This window comes from Dermacentor andersoni, chromosome 4, assembly GCF_023375885.2.
Source record: "Dermacentor andersoni chromosome 4, qqDerAnde1_hic_scaffold, whole genome shotgun sequence".
Classification (NCBI taxonomy): domain Eukaryota; kingdom Metazoa; phylum Arthropoda; class Arachnida; order Ixodida; family Ixodidae; genus Dermacentor; species Dermacentor andersoni.
The window spans coordinates 70,112,840-70,137,038 of NC_092817.1; the positions used below are offsets into that span (position 1 = coordinate 70,112,840).

At 43.1% G+C, this 24,199-nt stretch overlaps 4 protein-coding genes across 5 annotated transcripts in view; 2 read left to right on the forward strand and 2 right to left on the reverse strand.

Moving 5' to 3' along the window:
- Positions 1-10,325, forward strand: part of Naprt (nicotinate phosphoribosyltransferase) — a 66,995-nt gene extending 56,670 nt beyond the window's left edge. Inside the window, exon 15 of the mRNA XM_055073892.2 lies at positions 10,084-10,325. Within this exon, the coding sequence (XP_054929867.1) occupies positions 10,084-10,116 (33 nt within the window). The 3' untranslated portion in view covers positions 10,117-10,325. The remainder of the gene's footprint in view (positions 1-10,083) is intronic.
- LOC126536262 (dnaJ homolog subfamily C member 27-B-like) lies at positions 6,493-11,919 on the reverse strand. Of its 2 annotated transcripts, none has more exons than XM_050183167.3 (7): positions 11,721-11,919; positions 11,047-11,129; positions 10,880-10,949; positions 10,640-10,801; positions 10,415-10,531; positions 9,617-9,777; positions 6,493-7,475 (listed from the first exon to the last, which is right to left on the reverse strand). In XM_050183167.3, exons 1-7 carry the CDS (start codon positions 11,772-11,774, stop codon positions 7,340-7,342), a joined length of 783 nt encoding a protein of 260 aa, XP_050039124.1. In that variant the 5' UTR covers positions 11,775-11,919; the 3' UTR covers positions 6,493-7,339. The 2 variants fall into 2 exon arrangements, with proteins under 2 accessions (XP_050039124.1, XP_050039123.1); XM_050183166.3 differs by having other exon boundaries at positions 11,476-11,763.
- Positions 11,920-12,034: 115 nt separating this feature from the next.
- On the forward strand, positions 12,035-13,049 carry LOC126536263 (large ribosomal subunit protein mL64-like). Its single transcript, XM_050183168.3, has one exon. The coding sequence runs from the start codon at positions 12,202-12,204 to the stop codon at positions 12,997-12,999; it is 798 nt and encodes a 265-aa protein (XP_050039125.2). The 5' UTR covers positions 12,035-12,201; the 3' UTR covers positions 13,000-13,049.
- Positions 13,050-15,665: 2,616 nt separating this feature from the next.
- Sf3b6 (splicing factor 3b subunit 6) lies at positions 15,666-24,195 on the reverse strand. Its single transcript, XM_050183171.2, has 4 exons — positions 24,115-24,195; positions 23,786-23,904; positions 19,731-19,869; positions 15,666-15,821 (listed from the first exon to the last, which is right to left on the reverse strand). Exons 1-4 carry the CDS (start codon positions 24,136-24,138, stop codon positions 15,741-15,743), a joined length of 363 nt encoding a protein of 120 aa, XP_050039128.1. The 5' UTR covers positions 24,139-24,195; the 3' UTR covers positions 15,666-15,740.
- Positions 24,196-24,199: the final 4 nt, after the last annotated feature.

A 24,199-nucleotide genomic window follows, 5' to 3' on the forward strand; every position in this document is an offset into this window, starting at 1 on the left:
CTTTTAATGGCCTCTGTTGCCACTAAGGCATCGTTAGCTGCTAGCACTTCGAGTTCACCTGTGAACGTGCTGCTACTCTCACAGGTACTACTACTTTTCTCGGCTTTCGACAAAAATCTGCAATCTACTTCCTCACACTTTCGCTGCGTCCAGCCTACAGATTTCTCAAGCTGCTGTTGACTTCCTGCGTTTAGCTGCTGCAAATCCTGTATCTGTTTCTTTACTGCTGCAATTTTTTTCAACCTCCTGCCGTTTTTGCTCACGCTCTTAGCGTTTTCGCTCGCGCTCTTGGCATTCTTCCTGAATTGATTCCTGTTCCTGTCTTTTTCTTAGAATTCGGTTACTTAGGTTTTCGATTAGTTTCAAATCATTGCTACTTGCGAGAATGGTTTTCCGAATTTCTGCTTCCGTCAACTCTTTCTCTACGTCTACCTCGAGCTCTTCACACAACCACAACAGGTCAGCTCCCGTCAAACACATTAGGACCATGGTCGCTACTTTAAGCTTTGGCTCTGCTGTCACACAATACTTGCTGCGATACCCACGCAAATCAAAATACAAGTAAAAAGATCCCCAGCGAATCAAATCAAAAACACAGAGAAATTGAAGCCTGGTAAATCTTACAGCCAAAACCAAACGCTCACCCACTGAAGCAGCACCATATCACCAGTCCTTCCCCGCCGTATCCAGTCAGTTGCAAGAGGTGGTCAATCCCAAGTCGCCTCCAACTTGATCAGGATGCCGGTCGGTCACCATGTGCCAACGTCCGTCAGCTGCCGTTGCTGTCTCCGAGTCGTAGGCCGATTTACGAGCCGTAGGCCGATTTAGGAGCCGTAGGCTGATCCCACCACTGCCACCAGTTATTAGATTCGTCGGACGATCCTACCGCTGTCAACCAGATGTAGGAGTCGTCTGACAACCTTGCCGCTGCCACCATTTGAAAGAGTTGAAGGTCGTAGAGAGAAACTCGGTGAACAGGATTTATTTACATATTAACATTTTAAGCAAGATACATTGGCAGTCTAGCGAGACTCCCATGTGGAGCCTGCAAGACTAACATACAGCAAACAGCTTACGAGCACTCAGCTCCCGACGACGAGCACGACACGAGCACACACTAGCAGCCGGCAAACGCTGCTTATAAGCCCTTGTTTCCAAGCGAACAAAAACGTTCATCCCGTCATCGTTCGACGTCACCGAAGATGACCCGCCCTTTTGGAGGATGAGGGCTGTTGAAGGAGGATGATGACTTACATACACTTGCCGCACATACACATAGGATTCAGTGCCGCACAGTTCTCGGTACCGCCCAGCTTTCAGTGCCTCAAAGCTTTCAGTGCCTCAAAGCTTTCAGTGCCTCAAAGCTTTCAGTGCCGCAAAGCTTTCAGTGCCGCTCAGCTCTCGGTGCCGACGTCAGAGGGCTTCGTAGAACTCTGCTCCATCCCGGGTGGCGCTGGCGGGTAGCACATTCCTGAGCTGACCCCACGCCATGTGGCTGCCGGTCATTCGCAGTTCTCTGAAGGGTGCCCCGTCCGGTTGGATAGGAATATGTGCAGCGGGCTGAAAGCTGGCACGTTGCCTCCCCGTCCGGCCATTGCTAACAACGGTCACAGTTAAAGACACCATGAACCACTCTTTATCAAAATGGAGAAATGCATTTGAAGGTCATCATCATCATCATCAGCCTGGTTATGCCCACTGCAGGGCAAAGGCCTCTCCCATACTTCTCCAACTACCCCGGTCATGTACTAATTGTGGCCATGTTGTCCCTGCAAACTTCTTAATCTCATCCGCCCACCTAACTTTCTGCCGCCCCCTGCTACGCTTCCCTCCTCTTGGAATCTAGCCCGTAACCCTTAATGGCCATCGGTTATCTTCCCTCCTCATTACATGTCCTGCCCATGTCCATTTCTTTTTCTTGATTTCAACTAAGATGTCATTAACTCGCGCTTGTTCCCTCACCCAATATGCTCTTATCTTATCCCTTAACGTTACACCCATCATTCATCTTTCCATTGCTCGTTACGTCGTCTTCAATTTAAGTAGAACCCTTTTCGTAAGCCTCCAGGTTTCTGTCCCGTACGTGAGTACTGGTACGACACAGCTGTTATAAACTTTTCTCTTGAGGGATAATGGCAGCCTGCTGTTCATGATCTGAGAATGCCTGCCAAGCGCACCCCAGCCCATTCTTATTCTTTTGATTATTTCAGTCTCATGATCCGGATCCGCAGTCACTACCTGTCCTAAGTAGATGTATTCCCTTACCACTTCCAGTGCCTCACTACCTATTGTAAACTGTTGTTCCCTTCCGAGACTGTTAAACATTACTTTAGTTTTCTGCAGATTAATATTTAGACCCACCCTTCGGCTTTGCCTCTCCAGGTCAGTGAGCATGCATTGCAGTTGGTCCCCTGAGTTACTAAGCAAGGCAATATCATCAGCGAATCGCAAGTTACTAAGGTATTCTCCATTAACTCTTATCCCCAATTCTTCCCAACCCAGGTCTCTGAATACCTCCTGTAAACACGCTGTGAATAGCATCGGAGAAATCGTATCTCCCTGCCTGACGCCTTTCTTTATTGGGATTTTGTTGCTTTCTTTATGGAGGACTACGGTGGCTGTGGAGCCGCTATAGATATCTTTCAGTATTTTTACATACGGCTCGTCTACACCCTGATTACGCAATGCTTCCATGACTGCTGAGGTTTCTACTGAATCAAACGCTTTCTCGTAATCAATGAAAGCTATATATAAAGGTTGGTTATATTCCGCACATTTTTCTATCACCTGATTGATAGTGTGAATATGGTCTATTGTTGAGTAGCCTTTACGGAATCCTGCTTGGTCCTTTGGTTGACGGAAGTCTAAGGTGTTCCTGATTCTATTTGCAATTACTTTAGTAAATACTTTGTAGGCAACGGACAGTAAACTGATCGGTCTATAATTTTTCAAGTCTTTGGCGTCCCCTTTCTTATGGATTAGGATTATGTTAGCATTTTTCCAACATTCCTGTACGCTCGAAGTCATGAGGCATTGCGTATACAGGGTGGCCAGTTTCTCTAGAACAATCTGCCCACCATTCTTCAACAAATCTGCTGTTACCTGATCCTCCCCAGCTGCCTTCCCCCTTTGCATAGCTCCCAAGGCTTTCTTTACTTCTTCCGGTGTTACCTGTGGGATTTCGAATTCCTCTAGACTATTCTCTCTTCCATTATCGTCGTGGGTGCCACTGGTACTGTATAAATCTCTATAGAACTCCTCAGCCACTTGAACTATCTCATCCATATTAGTAATGATATTGCCGGCTTTGTCTCTTAACGCATACATCTGATTCTTGTCAATTCCTAGTTTCTTCACTGCTTTTAGGCTTCCTCCGTTCCTGAGAGCATGTTCAATTCTATCCATAGTATACTTCCTTATGTCAGCTGTCTTACGCTTGTTGATTAACTTGGAAAGTTCTGCCAGTTCTATTCTAGCTGTAGGGTTAGAGGCTTTCATACATTGGCGTTTCTTGATCAGATCTTTCGTCTCCTGCGATAGCTTACTGGTATCCTGTCTAACGGAGTTACCACTGACTTCTATTGCACACTCCTTAATGATGCCCAGAAGATTGCTGTTCATTGCTTCAACACTAAGGTCCTCTTCCTGAGTTAAAGCCGAATACCTGTTCTGTAGCTTGATCTGGAATTCCTCTATTTTCCCTCTTACCGCTAACTCATTGTTTGGCTTCTTACCATCCTATGGTCACTGCAGCGCACCTTGCTGAGCACGTCCACATCTTGTATGATGCCAGGGTTAGCACAGAGTATGAGGTCTATTTCATTTCTAGTCTCGCCGTTCGGGCTCGTCCACGTCCACTTTCGTCTGTCCCGCTTGCGGAAGAAGGTATTCATTTGAAGGTAAAATAGTGTATTTCAGAAATACTTCCACAAAAAGTAGTTAAGTGCATTCAGCAGATGCAGAGTTTTTGGCAATCAAACACTCCCTTTGCGATGCTTCCACTCCTTTTTCAATGCCTTGCACTGCGAAAGCTATGGCGGAGCGGGGCATGCCCAGCACTGCTCCGCCTACTGAAAGTAACTTGCATGCAGTTCAAATTTTATTTTGGATTTGAACATAGACGCCACTACTTTTAATTTTAGTGCCTACAATGCGCCAAGCATAGGCTAAACGCAGTTGTCCTCAGTGAGCCAGCCTGTATGACCGCCTGTGACTGACTCAGTGATGCACGCTTGTGTGCGTAACAGTGGAGACTGTGACCTTCTTTCTTCCTTCTCTTTCAATCACCTTTCCCACTTACCCTCTGCAAGGTAGCCTACTGAGCATTAGCCTGGTTATCCTCCCTACCTTTCCCTAATGACTTCTCTCTCTCTAGCCAGTGGACTCGTCGCGGCTTCCACAGTGTCTACGCTACGTAGCAGACCGCAGCTGCATGCAACTGTAGTGCTTATGCGCAGCGCTAGCTTTGTGCACGACGGCTTGAGGCCATGTTTATGCTCATATGTTCATCTGACCGTGCTACGTGGTGCAGACTGGCTTTGTCCTTCACCAGCTTGACCAATGGATAAGTGGCCACATCCAACCTGCACATTTTGAAGCCCTATCAGTAAATCTGCGAAGACGTCTAACCAGGAGTGGCCAGGAGTGAACGCCTGCTGGCAAGCGTGCATGTGGTCTGGCCTGCCGGCTACAACGCCATTAAGCAAGGTGGCCAAAATTTCATTCTTACGCAGGAGACCACGGCTGAGTGTGAGCAAATGATAGTTGGCTTCCTTAGGAAGTATGTAATCATTATCAAAATTCAAAAGCACATTTTCGCTTTCTTCAGCCTGTTTATTAAACTTTGTCAATAAATATACGCAGTAACAGTAGGAAGAGGCGTACTGATCCAAACACCCTTCTTGATTGACGTCAGCTATTGACCAATAGCAGCCGCATATGGGAATCTGCTTTATTACGAAATAAAGCGTCCAGAAGAGAGTGAGGAGCAGGTTTCTGTTGAAATGTGAGTGTTTGAGAGAAAGGTGACTTTGCTCGCTGCTTGCAAGCTCTACGCGCCACGTACAGCAGCAAAACTTGGCTGAGATGTTCACAGCAGCGTATGTTATCTGCGGACTATATATTTTTACCAAGCCTGAGGGATGGTTCAGGACCCCTTTTTAGGTGCCCTGAAACACTTTTAGAACATGCTAAGAGAATGGTGCCAATCTGTTAATGAGGGCCGTGTGAACATGCGAGCCAAATATTGCACTGCATGCAGCAGGGAATTTAGAATCTTGTGTCAAAAGCAGTGAAAAATCGTTTTGGCAATGTCGTCATGCAGCATTATCGCAAGCAGCTGGATCCACAACAGCTATTGGCTGATTGCGTGATCGTGAAAACATTCTCAGTGTTACAATTATTGCTCATTTGAGTGAAATAAGTGAAAAATGTATGTGTCTGCAATCTCAAAAAGACATAAAAAATACTTCATCTTTGCACTGTCAGTCTAACCATGACACTTGAGCATTGTTGCATCTGCTGTGCTTGGCCTTTGAGATGGAAAGCATGGCATAGATGCCACAGCTGGCACGTGGTGCCGCCACGAGCTGTCTCGCGTTCAACTTTTGGGCGGAGCCAGTAAGGCATTGCTTGTACCCCCGTAGCATGTCCCCAGTGTAGCTTCCAATGTGCTAGTAGAAATGAAATGAGAGAGCAAGCCACCGATTGGCCTGATAACTTAGCTTGTGCTCTAAGGATTAAAAATATTATTGCGGCCACAAATTCGTGAGGCGATGTAATTTAATAGTGATGTCATTCTATAGTTAGTCAGAAAAGTGTTTCAGGGCCCCTTTAAGTACAATTCGTTCTGACTCGTGATGACTTTAATACTCTCCCAGGTTGCAGTGAATGATACGAATTTCTGAGCCACCACAAGACCTCTCATAGTCCAGAGGAGCATGGGTACAGTTGCAAAGTTAGAGTTTGAAATCTTGGTCATTCATGATCCTGGCAGAAACCTGCTGAGCTGTGTTGCCCATGGTTTCACTTTCCAGGGTCACTTAGCACACTCTCAAGAGCTTAATTTGCAAGTGCTGGCAATGTAGGTGAAGAAATGAGCATGAGATTTCACTCATTCCAGAAGGGTCATCTTGACAACATCGAAGTACTAATATATAAAGTGATCAGGAGTCGCAAAAAAATAAACACAAAAGTCTTGCCCTTAATATGGTGCTCTGGTGATGGTTATTTATAGCTCATTTGATTTCATATGGCATATTTTAAGAGGTCCTGAGAAATTAGTGTTGTCAAGGTTCTACTGTATTCTTGACCACTCTGATGCAACAGGCCAGTGAGACTGGCAATCTTGCAGGAATCGGTCAGTAGTGTGTGAAGGGGACACTATTAGTCTTGTACAGGCATTGAGCTAATGCTTTGTTGCACTGGTAACTAAAAACTTGCTTTGAACTTTTTCTTCTTGAGCCCACTTATCTAACCTTCACAATATGGTAGTGCATACAAAGTGGCGATTGTTTTTATTTGTAACCTCTTTCTTTATTAGCATTTTGACATTGGTTGGTTTCGGTGCACCAAGTCCCATCAAAGCCCCTCAAAAGTTGAACTGTAGTGGGGTTATTGAAACCACTTATGTGGTTCAGCCTGTATTACATACCTTTTTCGAATGCTTCCAACATGTCCTCATAGGCTTGGTCTGCTGTGCTGTTAATGTCTACATTACAGTAACAAATTGGAATCCACACAAGGGGGAGTGGTTCACAGGCAGACGGAGACCTGAGATGATGAACAGTGGTTGAACAATAGATGTCAGTGGACCATCATTTCTACAAGGGACTTGTCTTCCCACGCAACCACTGTTAAATTACAAGTTGGGCAACTCTTGTAAAATAAGCATCCATTAAATCAACATTTTGCAATATGCATACTTGACTGGCTGACCAACCGACCAATTTATTTTTACATCCGAGACTTGCACAGTGGGCTATGAAGGAGGCTTTAGCAGGAAGCCTCCGATCAAATTTGACCCCATGTGCACCTGAATCAAAGTGCACTCGTGCTTTGACCTACTGCCCTTGCTGACATGCAGCCGCTGTAGCTGGGACTTAAACATGTAACCTTGTTCTTAGTTGAAGAATGCCATATCCACCACGGCAGAGGTAGGGCAGGTGACTAAAGGCACACTGTGCGATAAGCAGACACCTTTCAGCTCAACCTTGGATAAGCGAAACCAGTCCCGTGTTTCCTGCCAAGGATGAATAATGCAACTTCCTCGCAAAAGGATGGGCACAGGGTGAGGCATTCTTGCTAGGGTATTCGTAAGTGCACTGTTTGGCAGGCCTTGTCAGTGCAGTAAACGCTTCAGCAGAGCAGTTCTCGCTGCCACTAGCATCTTGAAGGCTTCTTCGCAACCAGGTGCTGTGCTCTTGTCTGGGTGCAGTAGGACTGCTAGGCGCCGGTATGACCTGTTGATGTCGTCCCTGCAAAAACCAGTAATGATGGTAGTGCCTTCACCATCATGTTAATTGGTGCACATTTTCAGTCATAATTACGATTCATGAATCAGGTGAGCAAGTGCTAAAAGGGAGGGGGGCAGGTGATCAAGCGCAAGCTAGGGGGCTCTTTTACGCTCCTTTTAAACCGCTGAAAAAGGAGGGCACGTGATGCCCTGCTTGCTCCAGTTCAGGCTCGGCTCCCCATTCGTCTTTTCTCCTCATTTTTATGACGCGCAACATTGCGGTAGCCAGCAACGCACCGAACCCTCGCCTTTGGCTCGGGTTTGTCTGGAAAATGGTTCGAAATAACTATAGCGCCATTCTTGGCATTTGAGTTTGAGAGAGATTTACTCTATTCATATACATAGGACTTTGCTGGAACCAACAGAGCAGTTAGACTTATCTGTCAGTTTATCTGTTACTTATCTGTCACTTATCTGTTACCTATGAAGTAGGTACAGTGAAACTTGTGAGTACTAACATCGGTTGAGAAATTGCAACATGTTCCCCTAAGTAGTTGCGGCATTTGTCAAACATTCTTACATTTGTCAGTGTAGATTGTATATTCCCATAAAGCTAACCATCTCTACTGCACTTTTTTGCTTTCTTTGTTGAAATGCATGGTAATAAATTGGGCACAGCGGGCAGAGGTGTGTAGATGAATGCTTAACAAACATGCCACCTATCGAGACCAAGTAAAGCCCAAAATGATATCCTCTGAAGGCAAGCCTGTCATTTACACAGCAGTAGAGACAGGTCAGTGCAAATATGTTAGATTTTTCTGGTATTGCTTTCGGGTTTTCTTGCGAGATCAGGTTTCGCCATGTGTATAGAAGTGTGGGCAGAAGCAGCACATTCAGAAGGATACATGTGCATTACAGTTTATTTCAGTTGTTGGCTTATTCCATTTAGCTTGCTTATTGATTTGTTGACGCTACATGGCAGCTTAATGGTATACCAAAGAAGAATGTTAAAGGGACACTAAAGATAAAAACAATTCGAGCTGTATTTAGTAAGCTGTCCTCCTTCAATGCTAACAAAGCCACTCTTACCGTGGAAACAGGCTTGGTAAGCCAGAAAAGGCGCAAGTATGAAAGATGGGTGGCGATGATGCCTTGACATTCCTGTACCAGCCAGTTGTGATGTCATGGATTTTGACTGTGCCTGATCGGGCCTAGTTAAGTTTGTCTGTAAAGATCTACTGCATTGAATTGTAAAAGAGCCGAACATTGAACTTGGTAAGTTCAACTTTTGCTGCACCACAATGGCTGAAATACGAAGAAGTGAGTTGAAATCCATTATGCCACAATGACATGCTGATGCGGGAATTTCGGTGTAATATTGAAGAATTAGAACTTGGACCTTCATTTTCTCTTCTAATATTTAACCTGTTATTGCCAAATTAGGTAAAAGACTGTTTTGAAAGAACACTTTATCAGTTTAAGCTGTTTCATTCTTTCTCTTAACCTTTAAGTTAAAATTGATAAATTATATTTCTAGAATACTTAGAAAGACGGGCTTCAAGTTGCCGTGGTAGCTGCTCGTGATGCCATAACATACTTGGACAGCATATGCTTGGATCCCGTTAATTCTTTGTCAATAAACAATGATTGCATTGCATTCTAAAGGTAACAATGGTTTGCTGTAGTATGTTTATAATTTTAGAATATTTACTGAAGAATTATGGACACTCCCCCCCCCTCAAAAAAGGAAATGCTTCGAAATCTGTGATGTCATACTAATGTACCAACACTGCAGCTAGGGCATAAAATTCAAGATTGGGAACTTTGCCCTTCATTTTCTCTTCCAATAAGCAACATTTTGCTAGTAAATAAATGCGAAGAGAGTTTGGTAAAATGAAATGTACTTAGCCAGATAAGATAACTTATTGTTGCTCTGTAGTGCCATTTAAAGTCTAGTGTTATCATAGATTTGGCATTATAACTTGTAGACTTGTATGCGTAGAACTCCTCTTCAGAACTTTTCTTTATAACTTTTTGCTGGCTCACAATATGTATAGTTGGCATGTATATTTGACTGACTGGACAGGAACTTCTCCTCACTAAATTTCACACTTGTCTCTCGGTTATGTGTTGTCTTGTGCACCCGTACAATTTATCACTTACCTAGATGCCCTCGAATCAACGCCAAGCTTCTCGTACTCTGACCGAGACCACCGCACTTGGTGGACTGCTTGAAGCTCCTCTTTGCTGTAATTGCAAGAAGACCACAGCGCTACAGGGTCTCTTCCGGTGTCTTGCACTCTGAGAACTTGCAACAGCAGGCTCTGTGGGAACAGCAAAAGAAACTTACTGTCACTGCGGCATCCTGACATCTTTGGATTTTTGTTCACATGCATTAGCATCTTGCAAACTCTGGATCTATGCTATAGCTGTGCTTGACCTTCACCGGCTTCCTCTTTTCAGACCGTACTACTAAATTCTAGTACCTAAGTTATAAGGCATGGTCAATTTTGAAAAATGATTTAAAGCACTTTTTGTAAAAATCCCTAATATTTGAAATGAAGACAACATTCTCACAAAAAAATTGTTTGTTCTATGCGACTGAACCAGTATCTTTTGTTTCTTTGCAGCTCAAGACATTCGCCGTAAGTCCCGCTGGTTAAACAATTTTTTACAGTTGTTTATCCTTTCAGAGTTTCTTGCATATATGTGATGTTTTAGTCATTTATGAATGCCAGAAGCTTTCTAATTCTCTTAAAGAGGTTCCATCCATGCACATTGTGCCAATTAATATCAGACTGTAAAACAAGATAATGACAATAAGTGCAACCTGAAAATAAAATGGATAATTGCCTGAATTTGCTTTGGTGGATGAGATGCCTGTGTGTCATTGTAAAGCTGGACGTTTGTCTTTGTCATAGGGAAATGCCAGGTATGTGAGCAATATACATACATACATACCTGAAACATTTCATGGATGCCGGTGCCATTGCAGGCAGAGACGACAAAGTGCGAGAATTTGTGCATATCCACCCATCTTTCAACTTCCTTGTTTTGCATGCGTGTCCCTTTGTCACTCTGAATGTAAATATAGAACAAGAAAATTATCTGTAAGTTTGCCTTTTTACTACGGAAGCTGCTGCTTTGGGGCATGCAATTTTTAGCACTGTTCAGTTAATTGTATACCTTGTTTCTGCATACAACACAGACCACTGAGGTGTTGTCCATGCCTTCTGCCATCTCGTGGAGCCATCGCTCGAGTGTCTCTGAGTGCTCGGTGTTTGAACTGTTGCTGATGTCATACACAAGGAGAACGGCATCAATGTTTGAGTAGAATTCCATACGTACCTAAGACAAATCAAAATCGTAGAAATTGGTTGGGCATTTATATATTTCTAAATATCATATATGGATACTAGCACTTACTATTTTGAATACAGGATGTCCAGAGAGGTCGAATATGTTCGCCATAACTTCGATGCCGTCAATAGAAACCCTGTGGCAATAAAGTATGAAGAGGTGAGAACCTGCACGAGTTAGGCAGGAAGTATTACTTTTTCTTTCGTTTTTTTTCTACATTAATAGCTGCATACCTGGTTGTTCCATAGTCTACTCCTACTGTTGGTTGGTACTTCGAAGAAAATCTTCCTTCGCAATACCGCCTGATTATGCTGGTCTGTAAATGTTTCGTACAAAAATTCATCAGCGCGCACACGCTTTGATCGAGTTAGTTGGCTTACTTAAACGCTCAGAGACTTTGCTATCACCCAATTATCAGCATTCACACTAGAATGTAAAACTATTTTTTTCACTTGATTCGAGTTGGCATAAGTGCTGTAGCTCAGAAAGGAATGATTATATACAGAGGAATGATACACACAACCTGCAGGGAAGGCGCGTTGTACTATCAGCACAGCCCCTCTGTATACCTCCTGTCGTGTATTTTGATCGGTGCGCTCTTCTCTCAAACCAGAGAGCAATAAAGTACATTTTCAAATCGTGCGTCTTGCATGCATTGGTACCTTTCCGGCTTCTACGTTTCCAACTGTAATTATTCTGACGTGCCGAGGTCGCCTTATCTTGCTGTGTATATCCATTGCTCGCTTCACCTGAAACACGCACGAGGCCCGCGCGAATACTTCGAATATCTACACCTCTGCTCTTGGAATTGCGAGAGCATCGAAAACTGTTTAAGGCTCCCAGGGTCGGCTTAAAATAGACCGCACAACCGCGCTCTGCACGCCACCGCCGCTGCAGTTTGCTGTACCTGCTCTAGTTTGTGCTTGAAGTGATCAAGTACAATGTTTAGTTTCCCCAACATTTCTTCTCATCTATCGGTATCGCATCGACTACGCCAGAGCTTTTTGGCCGTTTTAGCGCTCCACGCAGAGAACGCTGCGCTGGCGCATTCTGCTCGTGCGCTCAGTTTCGGTTTCGTGTTTCCTCCCCTTTTGCTCTTTACTTTTCAACTAGGTAGGGTGGCGCTGTTGAACACACCATCTTCAGGGTTGCTACTATCATACATTATACTACCATAGCTCAACCCAAGCCACATGCAAGCCACCGTGATCCAAGCCACCGAAGCTCACACAATACAATATGGTGACTTTCTCGCGTGCGTGCCTGCATGTGTTCTGCTGGTGCGCCTGCTAGTTGGGCTGGTGTGAACCTTGCGTTCAGGTGAAAAGACACATAACCTCTCAAGTTCAAAACGTCGCTTTACTTCTGACAGTACATTACCGCTGAACATGTTCGTTGCTTGTCGGAATTCATTTCTGTCCTCACCGAAGCTATCGGCGAACTCTCTTCGTTGCTGCACCGGCTCCGCGTCGGAAGCGTCAATCGGCTTGACTACGAGCGCCGGTGTAAGAACACTTTCCAAAGAAGAGATCGACAGAAAGCGCGACGTGTCCCGTATAGTTCCACGAAAGTACTCCAGAGGCGTCAAGCTCGAGTACACTTTCCCAGAGTACGAGTATGAATATAGGATCAGCTACATGCGCAAGGACTACGCCAAGTTCGGTCGCGCTACGGGCATCAACCCGGGCTTGTTGTGGCCTTCTAAGGATGAGCTGCAGGACTTGGTGCACATAGAAAATAAGTTCTACCCGACGCTTCAAGATCTGTGGGACAAAGACCGAGCCAAGCAGAAGGCCGAGGTGGAGGCGCGACGACAGAGGGAAGAGGAGGTCGAGAAAAACATGGCCAAGTTGGCTGACGCGAGGATCGCCATGCTCGAGCGAGAAGCCACGAGGAAGGCCAAGGCCGATGAAGAACGACAGCAACGTGAGCAGATGATACTGGAGGTCCGCGAGTACATCGGCTACAACGTGGAGCCTTCCGATCCCAAATTCAAAGAGGTGATGGCGATGAAGGAAGAGGAGAGAAAGAAAGTACAAAAGGAAGCCCGCAAGAAAGCCAAGCAGGAAAAGATGCTTGCCAAACTCATGGCCATAGGAGTTACGGGCAGCGATGAGAGTAAGGCTGCCTCAGATAAAGACGACACGGCACAAGATAACAAACTCGCCGAAAAAGGAGACTCGTAGGAATGTTACGCTGTGCTGATAGAATAGTAATAAAGTGCAATCAGCAATTAGCTTATTTGCACATTTAATGTGTCGCACTTGCGGCTGTAGTGTTGCCACGGAATAAATTCATTAATGAATCATTAGCGGAAACTACCAAGTCCAAGATAAGCAGGTAGATTATGCTTCTGAGTGTAGTAAATAACTACCACTGCCATGATGCATGCCTTGTAGTATCATTCAAAATCACGTCCCCACAATCCACCGGCAATTTGCTTTCAGCTCCTGCACAATATTCACTAATGATTTTTGTCGCACACCAATACAGCGGCAATATGAAGCTTCCACGCCTTAAGCAGCATAATAATGATAAAAACTATATTTAGCCTAAAAGGTCATATCATTTATATACACAGAAATGGTTTCTTTGTGGCAGAAGGTATGAACAACGGAGAAAAACACTATGTGACACAAAACCCAAGGGTACGGTTGAACAGCTCCTTGTAAAATCACGACCTGTGGCAACAACTGGCAAAACCAGTTTACATAAATGACATTACACTTAAGAATAAAAGAAAGTTAATGGTGACTTTTGGAGACCAAGGATCCAAATACATAAGGAGATTGCAAACGTTAAGATGTCATAAAACAGAGTTAATGCCAAATTTTGGCAAACAAAAAATGGAATTTCCCAATTGTGATTTGCTCTGCTAATGACCATTGCATGGGTGTAGAGAGCTACAGTAATGTTTAAGAAAGCTTGCATAATGAGCTGAAGGAAAAACAGCACTGAGTGAAAACACAAACGATGAAACTAGCCCTACTGCGCATGTTATTGGTGTACTTTACTGGCTACATTCAGTATAGTCAAATGCCGTTGTAACAAAGTGCTTGGGACCTTTGAACTTTTTCGTTATTCAGGTCACGTCGTCGTAACTATCACAGACATACTGCTCGCTATAGAGCAGTCTAAGCATGTTCGACCAAAGGAAATCTTTTATTTAGCATGAATTCAAGAGATACTTCATGAATTAAGTTGCCAATTTTCTTCTGTGCACTTAGTTCGATGGAATGTGTGACTGCAGCCAACACTATGGCAAAAAGGTTTGCATAGTCCTCGGTGGCAAAATCTGGAAGTGAGGTACAGCTGCAGAGCATCGAATGCTGCCAATATTACCTGCCTCATAAAAAATGTGGGTTAGTTGGCAGGCTCATCACCACTGCTGCCTTCGCGATCTTCACCTCCATTTCATCCTTTATGGCCTCAACGATGTCGCGTCAGTTCAGAGAAGATCATCACGTGTTTTGAAAGAAGGAGAGGAGGGTGACTATGATAGCAAGTCCTGGACCCTCCTGTACGTGCAGTGGCACTTCCTATGCGCACGGCCACTCTACAATAGCTTCAGAGGGAAGTGGTGGCGCGGCCACATGCATTTGTTGTAAAGCAATAAATCAACCCTCGGGGTCATCTATAATCCTTTGTTGCACTGTAGAGGCATTCACAACACATGTGGCAGATTGGAATTCAGCTGGTCATATGAAGTCCTTCATTATACAGGTTGTTTCAGTGTTATAGTGTTTCAGTTATAGAGGCATTGGACTGTATGCCTTTGTTGTCTGGCTAAGAGAAAAGCGAGAATGTTACTTTCTCATTGCCTGCACTTCAGAACCAGAGCACTTTGGACTTATGGCATCAGTGATGTTGTGCTGAGGGTTTGGATGACATGACACACTGCAATCGTTGCTACATGGCTGACTTTGTCCGTCGCTGTTTTCCTCTTTTTTTGTGTGTTTGTTTTACCCTTTTCACAACTTTCAAAACAGAAAGCCCAACTGTTTATTTACTCTGCCACCTAAAGCTGCTCAGCAAAAGCCATCACTGGCTTTTCAAGGTTCATACCCCTAATAGCATACAGTTGTTGAAGAAAATCAACCGCCTGAATGACACCTGACCACTTGCAGTGTTTCTCTTTGCCACAGATTTGCCACAATTGGCTATGAGATCTTGTCCCATCTGGGAAAGAAAGGATTTTGCCATATTCAAGAAGGTGCTGGTCTCAAGTTGCTGTGATCAGCATGCAAGGCAACCAGGACTGCATGTGGCTTCATCTCCTGTATCAGAATGGAAGCAGCTACCTTGTAATAAATGCCCTAGATAGATGAGAGAGAGATTGGTGAAGACAAAGTTAAGCACATAGGCAGATGAAATGAGGCTGTTAATGCCTATGGCGATTCGAAGCCATATCCTCAAATACCTTGCATACCCCATTTCTAGACAAATCCACCGAGTGCTGATGAACTGAAAATTGTGAAACATATTTTATAACTGGCATCAATGCTTTTCATGCTTTTCTGAGCATGGCCAATAGTTTCGACACTTCCGCTTGTAATTTAACCGCAGGTGACACCCAGAGTTCTAATTGCCCAATATTTGACCCTTTCAAATTGAATAAGCTCTCTAATAATGCCACAAGCACTTCTTGGTACCTTGGAACAGCGTTGTAATAAAATAGAAATCAAATTGACAAAACTACCATATTGGCACGTCTCTCAGTTTACAATACCAATGCTAGTTCGTGTTCAATCTACATTTTATTATCCTTTCTCTCACTGAGAGAATACATTGAATAGCATGTACATAATTTCTGTTTTCTTCAGACACGGGAACAAGCAAGAAAAACAATCAGTGAAGCTGTGAACATATGGTTTTGTTTATTGAATACAGATGATCAGTGAACAGCAGGACTCTGAGCTTGCGGACTTCAGTCATCAGACACACCATACTTTTTCTTGACTCTGTCAATTTCTTCTTTTTTCTTTTCTTGGTCCACTCGTTTGAAGGCCTGCAACAGAGGCAAAAAAAGAGAAGAGGGGGTGGGTTGGGGTGGGGGGGAGCGCATTACCTTTAGAACTAGTCTTCCTGCGCACAAACACAAATTCAACAAGGACCAAAGCCATTCTAAGTTGATTACTACAAATGGTTTCAGTGAATAAGCTGTTGCAATAATTGGCACAGTAAACCTGAGGAATGAGAAATAGCAAAGATTAACAGCTCTGGGCAAAAAAGATGTGCTAAGAAGGTGCCAAACCTATCTGTCGTAAGGCTTTGCAAAGCTTTAGCCTCTTCATGTACAGTGCTCACGGAATAAAATGCAGCAGGGAACCTTCCAAGTAGAGCACTCCATATGTGCAATTACTCGAGAGTACCGTATCGTGTAACAACGAATCTGGTCACTAAAGGTGGTGTGGACTCTCATCTAAGCAATACATTTGTCACGCATACTGCAAATGGTAGGAACGAAAGTACAGTATGCACATTAGTAGAGGTGTGCAAATAGTGATTTTTGAAACAGAATCAAACATGAATTGAACATTGAATAGTTTTTGAATAATGAACAGCCATTATCCCAATTAATATATAAAATGATGTTTCAAACAATGATGGCTGCCAGGAAGTAATCAAACCTGTGACCTTGAGTTCAGCAACAGACTATCATAGCCACTGAGCCATTGTGGCAGGTGGAAGAAGAAGAGATTGAGCAAATATACATTCATAGAAGGTTATGTTGCTGCCGAGTCCTTTACAGCAGGCAGTTAAGTAGACAGGGTAGTCACTGCTGTGACAAATTTATGTGCTCTGGTCCAACTCAATGTCATGAGATTTTGCCACAAGGTCTGCTGTTCACACTCAAGGTACTACATTAACAGTGGTGTGCACAGACAGGTTAACTATTGTACAGTCAGCACACTTGTCTAAGACGCTAGAATGCGATGCTTTGGGCTGCACTGGTGCCATCTACCGATAACACTTGGCTCTAGATAGCTGTCTAGATAGCTGACTTTGCAAGTGCTGCCACACTGATAACACTGCCCTGATCTTTTTCGTCTTGCCAATTAATGAGGCTTCAACAGCTGTGTTCACCTGCGAAGATGCTGCAGCACCTCTGAGCAAAATTACAGATAACACATCTCGGAGTGCACTCCACTGAACGTTTTGTTGCATGTTGTCTTCGATTTTGCTCAGCAACTCTGCAGGGCTGTCAACGGCGATTGCTAGCAATTGCATCTGTTGAAGCCTTTGCACTCCGCAAGTTGAAAAAGATGAATGCATTGCCCTCAGTGTGGCTGTGCATGCTCACATGCAAGCTATCTTGAACCAGCAATTATTGACAGACTGCGCCCGTGCAGCCCCAAGCACAGCTCCGTCTTTTACTTACTTGAATCCCTTTAAACTTAGACAACTAGTCCTTTACAGTTCCTTGCAATGTTTTTCAGGAATGAAAAAAAAACTGGTGTCGGACAGCCAGATGTCAGTGATATAAATGCAATTGATGTGAATGTTGGGCAACACCAATCTCTTGGCTTTTATAAAGTAGCAGAGAAGCGGATAGTTACACATCTGTTGTATGCAAAAGAGACCTAGCGCATTCATGGTATGAAAAGGAAGGTGACACAAGAGGAACAAAAAAAGCACGATACAAACGCTGCATTTCTTGCGTGCAAGTTTTGCACACCTGCCTTTTCAAGCCATGAATTCCAACCAACTTGCTCAGTTTTCTGTCCTTTTAAGCAATAGTGCAGTGGGTGTGCACATAAGTAAGAAGTGAGTATGTGCCAAAGTTTAGAATTTGAGGCAGGCTATCGATTCCATAAAGAAACGACAGCAAGCAGTGTGAAAGGCTCAGTGCTCGCAGTGTGTTCCTCAACCTAAAGTGCAATGCTGGGCACAACAGGATTGCAATGTGGAGGCAAAATGTACACTACAATGGGTGAGCGTGAAACAGTGAGATACAGACACACATTAAGTTTCCTAAAATATCACTAGAGGGAACCCTGATGCTAGTGTCTACGGGAACTGCAAGCATGGCGGTTCAGCCAGCATGGGAACGATGGGCCGTATATGGATTTGCCTAAACTTTATCCGTCTGGCTTCACATGGCTTTATGACTTTGTAAACTGATATTCCAACAAAATGATGAGTTATAAATGCCACAATTCCCAATGATTACTATAAGAACCCGTATATAATATAAGAATTTTTTCAAGTTATTAGCGTCCCAGCTTCCCGCTTTGTATAACTACATATATGCGGGTCCAAACCAAAATTTTAGTTGAACAACAGGCTCAAAAATTTAGTTTGGTTATAACTGCATGGCTACCACCATTATGATCGCCCTCCAGCTTAAAGGAGGTATTATCTAGAGACAATGTGGGCTTGGCCATCACAACATGATGACATAGCGAGCGAGCGAGCATTTCGGCAGCATATGAGCTACCATGCTAACCACGTGAAGTACACGCTATTGGGAAAATGCATTTTTTCTCTGCAGTGAAGCAGCAAAATGTCTGGACCACAAAAGCAGTACTCAGTTGCCTTCTAGAGGAATATGATTTTAGCTGCAGAAAACTGGGGGTGACGAAGATTGAAGCACAAAGTCCAATGTATATACTATATATGTTTTCTGTGAGTTTGTCTCACCTGTATTTAACGCAGATGAAACTTTTTTTAGTCCTCTTTTTGATATCCCGATGCCTTGTATTATATGCGGGTCCATATTATGCAGGTCCTTACAGTATGTATGTTTGCAAAGTCTTACTGCCTTTTGCGTTTAGAAAATAGCGCTGCTTCTAAATTTAGGCCAAGGAGGCAGATAAAGTGCAGTGAATAAAACCACAAGAACATCTGAAGCCACAAGCACAAAGATCACACAAGTTTATGCGCTATGCATCACAGTCATACTAATCGAACGATCGCAGCACTAGAGTTCTCTCTAGTATTTTCAGTAGGAATCTCTATGCAGACGCACAAGCAGCAGCGAATGCCAAGTGTAGAAGAATGATTATTGAAATGTGTGGTACCATGAAGACAACAATAAGCACCAATTTCTTTGGTAGAAAGCTTCATGGCAGCGAATGTGGAGAGATAGCAGTGCATACATATTTCAGCACACACTCAAAGAGCATGTACATGTGGTGTCCTAAAAGCATCATTGATAACAAAAGTTTGGAGACCATTACACTAGGAAAAAAATCCGAACAATCTTGAAGCAGACGCTGCAGTAGGACATACTTCATTAGTTGAACACACATATGTGCTACTATACTATGTACTAAACATTTGCCTGCACTATGGCCATCAGTGTGCCGGAACAAACAAATACATAAAAATAAAAGAAAATACATCACTTAACTCATTGGCAGCCTATGTACAGTCACCCGCAAAAGTTTACGAGACGCGGGATTTGCGAAAGAGCGAAATTTCCGCGAAGCCTGTGCACGTAGCCTCCAATTAAAAGCTTTGATCCGTAGCAGTTCTAGCGAACTAAACTGTGATCCATTAAATTAGAAGCGCTACACCTTAACAGAGCAGAGATCCACATTTGTCGTGAAACCCGTGCTCCGTAAACTGTTGCGGGTGACTGTACATGGAGAATGTGTAAAGAAAAACCAAAAGTGTTTGCAAGAACAAGAGAGGGAAATGCATAGACAGCACCGTTTTTTTAATACAGATGCATTAAAATAATAATTAATGAACGGAGGTGGCGTGCAAAAATTACTCTATACAATGCCACGACTGTACAGGTACTCTCAGGTTGCAATCATTCAGGACACATCTTGTGGGCACTTTTCAAGCTACTTTCTAAGAAATGATTTCCTTAAATTATGCTGCAGTCACATTCTGTGCTGAAATATATTGCCGTGTTGCCCAACCACACTGCACTGTGAAATTGGAGCAGTGAACAATCCCTTACTTTAGTAGGCTGGTAGTACAAGACGACAAGGTAGCGATTGCACACGTTGAAACCCGACAGGTGATCACAGGCGTTCTTGGCATCAAAGATGTCTTCGTAGACAACAAAAGCCGTACCACGAGTCTCTGGTGTATTTCCACTGCATGTGAAAAAGAAACATTAGTAAGAACTTGCAGAACTCAAACACAATATATTTGGCACAAGACCATTAGCACACAGGGTGCACGAGCTAACTTTAACAGATTTATAAAATTGTCAATGCACTTATAGGAGGGCATCATTAAAAGCACGTTGTTCATCACTCTGTGAAGCAAGCAACACACTTTCTTATGTTTAATTGCCATATTTACTTAAGGTTATATTAACCAGCTTTACAAATATCACATTTACAGTAAAGTTTCAAATGAGAATGCCGTAGACCTATAAGCCTGATGGAATCATCCAAAAATTCTAAAATTTAGAAAGAATAACATTACATAGAAACCTAGAATGATCAATTGATCTCTACATCAGAGCAATTATTTTGAGCACAGCCCTTTAGGTGCCAAAGACAAGCCTTACACATGCAGAAACGATTTTGACAAGAACTAGCAGAAAGCAAGAGCCTGACTTGTCCACACATTCTGCTGCTCATTTTAAATACCAGCGAACGAGGTGCAGTTGTACAATGTTTGCCTCAACTATCTCCGAGGAAGACTTGGTGCTAAGTGAGTACATCAAGAGCAATAGTCCTTGGTATGTTGTTGATAAGGTGCAAGGAACACTGTTTTTAGTTTTTAAATTTTGCATAAATGTTAATTAATACACACATGTCATATATGTGTTTGGCCTCAGTGGTAATTATCTTATTCTCTTAGGGTGGAAAATAAGAGGAACATATATCTTCTGGTCATTTCTTTCAGATTTTTAACCAGCGATCAAAAGCGTTAGCGACGACACTACATGTTGCCGACAAAGCCCGCAGAGGCAGCACAGTGTGACGTGGCTGATGTCCTTAATGGTAGATTTCATTCTGTGCACTGAAATTTTCTCTCATAGTTTCATGTTCATTGCATGCATTATGGTACCTAGATTTGATGTTTAATTGTACCTTTCACCAGAGTTCATCTGGAGCACACAGAGTGCAACAAGTCTCCTCAGGCTGCGAAGTGCTAATCGGAAAATGTGGTGTCAGTTGTTTCAAGGCAGAAGAGCACCATATGGTACTCAGTTTCATACAGAAAGCAACTCTATGAAGGCTAGAGAGACTTCTTGCACTGCTTGAACTCGCAAACAAAAATTGTGCATCACGCATGAAAGATCGATATTGTTATGGCGTCATGTAATTCAATGTAAAGCTCAATCTCATAATTTTACATTGCAAGATATGATGTAAACATTACATGGAAGGCGTTCAAAATCTGAAACTATTTATTATAGAACAAGCACAGTGACACATTTCTGCGACGAGCGGCCACGGTACACCACTTGCGCTAACAACCTTAACATAGTATGTCACATACTGGAAGCACGGAGGTGCGTAAATAATATGCGACGCCATGTAATCTTATGTCTGCAAGTTGCAGTAGTAATATATGACGTAGTTAGCCCAAAGAAAGCATCGCAGATAAATAAACACCTGTACTACTGCAATAAAAAGCATAGAACGAGACTTCTACGACTGCACTACTTGCGTAGCTCCCACAGCATTGCCTGATAAGTATGAAAACATGTATAGGATGCCTATTGTGCAGCTAAATGCATTCAATGCTGCATTGTATTGATATGGTATTGAATTAGGCATCTATATGTGGAAGCAATGCTTAGTCTCAGATACACGCTTTTCTGTGCCCAAAAGCTTCACTTGGCACTTGTCTTTTTTTTAAGGGTGGTAAATGTACAGCAGAGGACAAAATAATACAGGATCTGTGAGTGCGTGCTAAACACATTCTTGCGCCTTTTAACAAAGCAAGTATCTTCTGTTGAGACATAGCATAGTGCATCCGTGTCTTTTCATGCTTGTGTGCTTGCTCATACGAACACTTTTTGCCAGCCTGTTGTCAGAATCACAATGATTGCAGAAGATTACACTAGGAGAGCACTGTTGTTTTCGTTATTACAGCCAAAACAGACGGTGCTCTCCTAGCGTAATCTGCTGCAATCATCGCAATTCTGACAACAGGCTGATGAAAAAGTGGGCGTGTGGGCAGGCACACAAGCATGAAAGGACATGGATGCACTATGCCATGTCTCAACAGAAGATACTTGCTTTGTTAAAGGACACAAGAACGCAGTTTTGCAAGTGCTCGCAGATCCCGCATTATTTTGTTCCCGCCTGTACACAGTGTATGAAGAAGACCATGCCACATATCTGATTCTGTTAACCACTCACGGATACATTCTCATGGCCACCACATGGAGGAACATTGATTATGTTATAAGCCACTATATAATTGACTTTTTTCCAATAGCATCATGTAAGCTATGAATAGTGCTTCAGCATGTTGTGCAGAACGTCACACACCCAATCTCACAAAACGCTCTGAGAAGCAGTTAGTGAAATACATACTGTTCAGATTCAGGCACCACCTCGCAAAGGGGTTGGTGCAGGGTTTGATCCCATGACAAGGACGAATTCTTCTTCAACTGCGAAGCTTTCCTTCTAAGAACCCCGTGACTGTTTCCTCTGCAGCTTCGCACTGCCCTTAGCTACATGGCAATTTTCATTTATTTTTACGAGTGCTAATCAGTCTTGATTGATCAAACATAGCCAAATTTGCAACCTCACCGTTTTGCAGGAGTAAAACATAAACGTCTTGCTTAATACACCGAACGCCTTGCTTTAGAGTATGAACAATGTCCGCAAGATTGCTAAAATCACATGAAATTTTCCACAGGGAACATGTACTGGGTTATCATATTAGTGCTACATTACTGTCAGCTCCCAGTAAAAAAAAATTGAGTCTAGTTGAATTTTTCAATGGGATTCAACTGGTTCCAATTGGACACCATCGGAGGCCCAAGTTCCAGTTGGGCATCATGAGAAGTCCAGTTGGTTCCAGTCAGGCATCACTGGAGCTTGGTATGACAATTGGTCCAAAATGGACCCAATTGGAAGTCGATGAGTAATCTCGCGAAACAACAGAATAGTTCATAACAATAATAGCAGAATTATAAGGTTAGGTTTCAAGTAAAAGATCTTTGTATTTTGTTGTGATGAATGGAGAGAAGCATTTAGCTTTCAGTCAAGTTAAATATTTATCTTGAAATTTTACCAATTTCTCATGAACCACTGGCACCACTTGGTCAACCAAATTTTGTTCACATATATAGCACCTGACATGCATCTCTCATATATTGAAGTGGTGAGTGTTCGGTATGTCAGTGAAGAGAATTGCCGTAGTGTTTTCATGTATGAGCATGCTTCTCAAAAGGAGTTTCAAGTATATATGTTTCACATCATGGTTAGGGCTCACCTAGGCTTTTTTTTTCCTTTCCTTCGGTTTTCATGTTGGCCCCAAAGTCTAATTCAGAGACCGATTGGGTGCAATTGTGTTCAAAAAACCAATTGGTCCTGTTGGACCTGTTGAATTTTTTCCAATGGGTATCCCAAAACATAATTGGAAATATCCAATTGGTTGCAATTAGAAATTTCCAACTGGTTTGGGCATTTTTGTTTTTTAACTGGGCTTCGTGATGCAATACAACGCCCGAGACGTTATAATCACCGACACATCGCTCTCTCTTTATATATATATATATATATATATATATATATGAATAATTGAGATAAGAGGACCAGCTTTCACAGAACAATAGCTTTTTAGTGTGACGATCAAACGGGAGGAGTGAATCAGAGTTTTAAAAAAAAGTTATGGGGTTTTACGTGCGAAAACCACGATCTGATTTTGTGGCACGTTAACGTGCACCTAAATCTAAGTACACGCATGTTTTCGCATATCGCCCCCATAGACATGCGGCCGCCGCGGCCGGGATTCGATCCCACGACATCGTGCTTAGCAGCCCAACAGATCAGTGAATTTGCTTGTAATAAACAAGATGAAAGTGTCACTTACACCCTAATCTGTCTGATGGCTCCGTACTTGCCGAAGATATCGTACATTTCCTCCCCTGAGATCTTGTACGGGAGATTCCGGACGTACAATATTCGGTTCACTTCTGGCGGCAGCCGAACCTGCACATGAAAAAGCAAATAATTAGCTGAACGCTTATGAAAGTGTGGAAACACTACAGGCACCTAGGCAGGTGACAACACACCTTGCGATCAATCGAGAAAAGAACGAGGGCATATAACCTACGTGTCTTAAAGACCTTTATATTTGAAATAGCACTCTTAAGAGATACAATACAAACAGATACAACACAATACAAAGGCGAAACTTACGCTAGTTTTCCTTTGCATCGCCATGATTGCGTTTTGTTTTAACCGACTACAACATAAAGAGACAACTAAGGCATAGTTTGACTCG